This window comes from Vitis riparia, chromosome 19 (assembly GCF_004353265.1).
Source record: "Vitis riparia cultivar Riparia Gloire de Montpellier isolate 1030 chromosome 19, EGFV_Vit.rip_1.0, whole genome shotgun sequence".
Lineage (NCBI taxonomy): Eukaryota > Viridiplantae > Streptophyta > Magnoliopsida > Vitales > Vitaceae > Vitis > Vitis riparia.
Window position 1 is genome coordinate 12,538,720 of NC_048449.1, and position 6,059 is coordinate 12,544,778.

A 6,059-nucleotide genomic window follows, 5' to 3' on the forward strand; every position below is an offset into this window, starting at 1 on the left:
GTCAGCCATGTTAAAATAAAACAGATATGAAAGGAGAGCAACACAGTAATCACACTCATATCTGAACCATCCACCAATGCCCAGAAAAAAAAAAAACCAGAGACAAATGGAGAGAGCGTAAGGTAAAAAGAAAATAGAGGGGTAAGTGAGAACAGCCCAAGAAAGTTATCATAAACGTACCTGGAGATGCTCTTTCAAAAGTTCTTGCCCTCCAAGCTAAAGAAATACTTCTCCTCAAGTTCCAGAACCTCCTCCTCCTTTCTTCTCAAACTTACTCCTCCAGAAAAAAACCCCGAATATCCTCTCGTAACTCTGGTTTTCTCCCTTTTCTCTGTCACCCTCTCCGCTCCTCTCTGCCCTGAAAAATATCTTAACCAACTCTGAAAAGCACCCCCCCACTCTCCAGCTGCCAGAGACGCTTCTCCATAACAGCTTCCAGATTCCCATGCAACGTGTCCCCTTTTCATTTGCACCACCAGTCCACTCCTGAGATTCATTGGCAGCCAACATTCTCATGCCTATTCACGGCTCCAATAGAAAGTTGCTATGTTGCATGGCAACCTCATCAGCTTCGGAGTGTCGGAAGGCACACGGTGTCAAATCAAGAGACAACGGGCCAACACTTGGAACAGTCTGCTCATCCACAACCTGGGTCGAATTGAAACAAATTATGCTTAAGAAGCTATGTGATGATTTGCCCAATGAAGGTGTAGGGAGGGGGCAGGTGAGTCATTCTCTGAGTAAACTGCTAAAAGAGGATATGAATGGTGTGGCTGCAACATTTGGTATAAAATCTAATATGGTTGAAATAAAAATATGGGACAGCTATGAAATCCATGGAAGAGAAACAGAAAGCAACTGGTGAAAATGAAGACGTGGCAGTGTTTAGGAATGAGGAAAATGTTATCCGGGTCGGCAATCTCTCAGAGGACACTCATGAAACTGACTTGCATGAACTATTTAGCCGTTTTGGGCCACCAACCCGTGTTTATGTTGCCATTGACCACAAGTTTGATTTGAGCAGAGGCTTTGGGTATGCTAATTTTGTCAACAAGGAAGATGCTGAGAGAGCTATCGATAAGCTCAATGGATTTGTTTATGACATTCTCGTCCTGCAAGTTGGGTGGTCCCCACCAAGATCATTATTTGACTGGGATCCCAATGGCAATCAGGGCCCCATGGTGCCATAGCCTGAATCAAGCTATTATTCAAGCATCCAACCTCACTGCATGGTCTGCATGGTCATCTTTAGGGCCACATGTCCTTAAGCCATTGTTTCATCTTTGATTTTAAAAATAACTCCCTAAATTCCAATTTCCGAACAATTTTATTTTTTTTTTAGATTTTCAATCCTCAAATAATTTCAATTTTTCAATCTCTCAATCTTAGAATTTTTTAGGACCCAAAAATCTCATTTCTTTCAATAAAATTGGTTGTCCTTTCCTTTCCGACAAGCCACTTTCAAATTGTCTTTGATTTTTAAAATGTTATAAAATAATTGTGAATTTATTTTCGTAATTCTTAATTATAGAATTTACGAAATTAATTCACCCAAAAATAAAATGGGCTTTGGTGGGGGCCCCACATATGTGATTTATGATCGATTAACTGATTGATTGATTTAATTGCCATGCATGATTAATTTTATTCCGCTCTATGCTATGTTCAAAATTATTCTTTAATTATGCACTAACCCCATTTCTTGATAGTGCATTGTGGCTCATCGCCCAGGTACGCATTTCTTCCCATTCTGGTCTTTCTATATGCATGCTTTGATTCTCGTATGTGCATAATTCGTCCTAGGTATTCATTGATTTGCTCATCAATTGCCACGTCGGCTTCATTTTATTAGTAGAGACCTGTTTTTAGGGACTTAGAGGGGTGCTACGGTCTTTACCGTACCTTCCCGATGAGTAACCTGACCCCCGAACCCGATCCGGTTTTTCACAGACCACCTTTTCCAAAATAAGGAGTCACACTTAGGGTTTTTCTTTCTTATTTTGTTTACCCTTTAAAAATAAAACAAAAATAAGTGGTGACTCCAAGTCATTTTCTTAACAAATGAAAATCATTTTTCAAATCAAATAAAAATCGAGCTCGCCATCGAGTGGGAAACGCATGAGCACGAAATGCGGGGTCCACAAAATGGCGACTCCCAGTGGAGTCGCCATTTTGTGGACCCCGCATTTCGATTGCTCGATGCGTTTAGCATGTTTTCCCCCTAGGGTTTTCGTTCTCATTTCTTGGCTCGACACACCCCTTCACTTTGTTGTCACTCACTCGATACTTTGGGATATGTTCATTGGTCATCTTTTTACACTACACACCTATCACGGGCTCAGTACCTCATTCTTTGTTTGATTCTAGGTTCGATTTTCGACTCGATGCTCATATTTTCATTACAGAAAGGTGAAAGACACATTTTCATATTCTCACATTTTTCGAGAGATTCGCCTGGATCACCTTATCATTTTCTTCCCTTATGGAGCTCGAGTTGGAGGTTGAATCAAGGATATTTTGGTCTAGATTGAGTATCGATCTCGTGATAGTGTTGTTCTTCACACCCCATTCACTTTCTTCACACCTCGATCATTTTCTAGATCATCAATAGAAATTCTTTAGTCATATTTGTAGTCGTCTCATGTTGGACACTCCTATGACTTTAGAGTTTCTATCGTACATCCAAATTTTGATTGTCACCATATGTTTGTGTATTGCACCCTGTCATGTATTGGGTTGTACTGTATCATGCGTTGGTCATTGTTCGTTGCATCCCGTGTCGTTGCATGAGTCGTGTTTGAGTCGTTTTGTTTGGGTTCTTTCGTAGGAGTCTATTTATAGTCCCAGTCTTGGTTCAGTGCCCTGGGTTGAGTGGGAGAGAGGTTGATTCGTATTGCTGAGCTGCTATAGACGGATTCACAGTCAGTTTCGATTGATTAGTTTATTGCTTCTGTGGTTTCGATTCAGGAGGCATTGACCAGTTTGAGTTAGAGGATGGATACTCAGCAGAGTAGACATGTAGTGCTCGAGGACACGCCATCTAATATAGTGACACCACCTATTATACCTGTTCAGATGCCATCTACATAGACTTTGCATGATCATGCTGCTATCATTCCACCCATTGTCACACCAGTTACCATTATTGAGGATCCTCGTTCTCGTATGGACAGACTCGAGCGGAGGATTGGACAGATGAGAGATCCTGATGAGATGATTTCGTGGGATGACACTGACGATGTGCTAGTGGCCACTTTGCCAGTTGGTTTCAGGATGCCTGATATAGAGAGATATGCGGGAGTTGGATGTCCTCGTATTCATCTCAGACTTTATAGCACAGTTATGAGGGCCCTTGGTCTAGATGAGGCACAGTTGCTCACTTTGTTCCCATTGTCATTGAGCGGCATGACACAGAGATGGTACGCTTCATTAGAGTTATCTCGTCGGAGAACTTGGGAGGACTTAGCACGGGAGTTTCTGAGACAGTATTCCTCCAGTGGTGATACGAGCGTTACACGTAGAGAGCTTGAGTTTCTTAGACAGGGATCAGATGAGTCTGTTTCTTCTTTTATCTCCCGCTGGAGGGAGAAGGCCGCGGAGATGATTGAGCGACCTACTGAGAGAGATCAGATGAGCATGTTTTTGAGGAGTTTGCATCCTAGGTTTGCTCGGCATCTGACAGGAGTCCCATTCCAGGATTTCAGATCATTGGTTTAGGCTTTGTTCGATGTAGATGATGGCATATCTAGAGGATTATGGTCAGATATTACTCTTTCCCCAGATACTGAGGGGAAGGGAGTTGGTGGATCATTTGAGAGCTATGGAGGCGTATGTTCTGCGGACTTTCAGCATCGACGACCTGGTTATCATCCCTGTGCGGGATCATTGCAGATACATAGGAGTGATTTCCCACCCTTACAGCATCGTCATCCTCATTCAGTTCGGTAGTACCCTTCTGTGCATCCTCATACTGCCACGATGCGACCTTCATTCCAGTTTCAGCATCCACAGACTAGTATCCCACGACATGAGCAGTCTCGTCCCCATCGGCGACGTTAGAGGACTTATTCTGATTTGGGGATGCCTTTGGATAGAGCTTTTGAGCGACTCAGACCTACTGGTTTTTTAGTACCATTGGCCCCTAGACCACTCCCAAGTACCTTGCCTCCGCATTTTCGCGCTCACGAGTTCTGTGCATTTCACCAGATGGCAGGCCACCGTAGTGATTATTGTGCTTCTCTACGTCATGCCATACAGGATCTTATTGACAGTGGTACAGTTAGCTTTCCTGTATCGACCACAGATACTGATCTTGGTCCAGATATGACTGCTGATTCCTTTCCAGCCTAGTCCACACATGCAGTTCCTCCTTTGATACACACCCATACATCCTTCATTGGACACCGTTATACCTGCACCCATCTTATCAGAGCCTTACATCTTTTGAGCCTACATATTTCATCATCTTACCTGACCTTATCCCTTTCTCTTGATCTGAGGAAGATGTGGACTAGTCTCGAGCCTTCTGGTTGAGTTTTCACATGCCTTTGGACATTATGCTCAACATCTCCCATGATGGTAGGGCCTATTAGATTGTTGATGCACTTGTGATGATATTCTCATGATTGATAGTCGACATGTCGTGTTTTGATTTGCTTACATGTCAGACCTAGAGTTTTGGTCAACATTTGTTTGATCCATTATTTTATTTTTGCTTCGTCAGCATAGTTTCAGTGATGCTTGGACTTGTTTTAGCATTGGTTCATTGAGGCTATGTATATCTTTTCACTGCATCATCATTGAGCATATCCCAGAGTGTCTTGTTTGGTGACATTCTATATCTTATGTTGGTTACTATCTTACACTGGGGCATACCCCCATCCTTCAGTTCACTAGATCTTTTGCGACTTTTCTCATCACTTGATCCACTTCTTGATCTTTGCGAGTCGTCACACTGGGGCATACCCCCTTTAGTGCTTTTCTACTGGGGCATACCCCCTCTCTTTGGGTTTACCGTGTCTCGTTTTGATTTCATGGTTGTCAGACCCATTTGTCGATCTTTACGAGTTATCACTTATGGCATCCCCCTATTGTCAGCTTGTTTAGGGCATCCCCCTATTTTCAGTTTGTTTAGGGCATCCCCCTATTTTTTAGTTTGTTTAGGGCATCTCCCTTTGTTTCAGTTTTTCACCATCATAGATTTTCATCTATGAGCATCTGTTTCAAATTCACCATCATAGATTTTCATCTATGAGCATTTGCTTTAGACTCACCACCATAGATCGGATATCTATGGGCTTTGATCAGCTTTTCACCATCATAGATTTTCATCTATGAGCATTTGCTTTAGATTCACCACCATAGATCGGATATCTATGGGCTTTGATCAGCTTTTCACCATCATAGACTTTCATCTATGAGCATCTGTTTCAGATTCACCATCATAGATTTTCATCTATGAGCATTTGCTTCAGATTCACCACCATAGATTTTCATCTGTGGGCTTTGATCAGTTATATCACCACCATAGATCGGACATCTATGGGCATTTCAGTTATTTCACCACCATAGATCGTACATCTATGGGCATTTCAGTTATTTCACCACCATGGATTTTCATCCTTGGGCTTTTGAGATTATCACCACCATAGATCGGACATCTGTGGGCATTTCAGTTATTTCACCACCATAGATTTTTATCTGTGGGCGTTTGAGAGATTCACCACCATGGATTTTCATCCTTGGGCTTTCGAGATTTTCACCACCATGGATTGGCATCTATGGGCATTTTTATTGTATCACCACCGTAGGTCTTCACCTATGGGCCTTCTAGTTTAGTGTTTAGAGTTAGTTTTTTTGGTTTGGCTTCCAGAGCTATTATTTTCTCGGTTTAGCATTTAGAGTTAGCTTTTTGGTTTGGCTTCCAGAGCTATTATTTTCTTAGTTTGGTGTTTAGAGTCAGTCTCGTCATTCAGAGTCACAGCTCCTAGCGTTCATATTCATTGGCTTTACACATCTTACCTTCATGGTTTTGCATTCATCCTCGGTTTTCCTCACTT

General features: G+C 42.2%; 1 protein-coding gene across 1 annotated transcript; it reads left to right on the plus strand.

Moving 5' to 3' along the window:
* The first annotated feature begins 827 nt into the window (after nt 1–827).
* LOC117908216 (eukaryotic translation initiation factor 3 subunit G-like) lies at nt 828–1,190 on the plus strand. Its single transcript, XM_034821856.1, has one exon. The coding sequence runs from the start codon at nt 828–830 to the stop codon at nt 1,188–1,190; it is 363 nt and encodes a 120-aa protein (XP_034677747.1).
* The last annotated feature ends 4,869 nt before the right edge of the window (nt 1,191–6,059 follow it).

What these genes read in the sequence shown, in the direction of transcription:
- LOC117908216 (XM_034821856.1), top strand. Translation starts at nt 828, where the DNA reads ATGAAATCCATGGAAGAGAAACAGAAAGCAACTGGTGAAAATGAAGAC.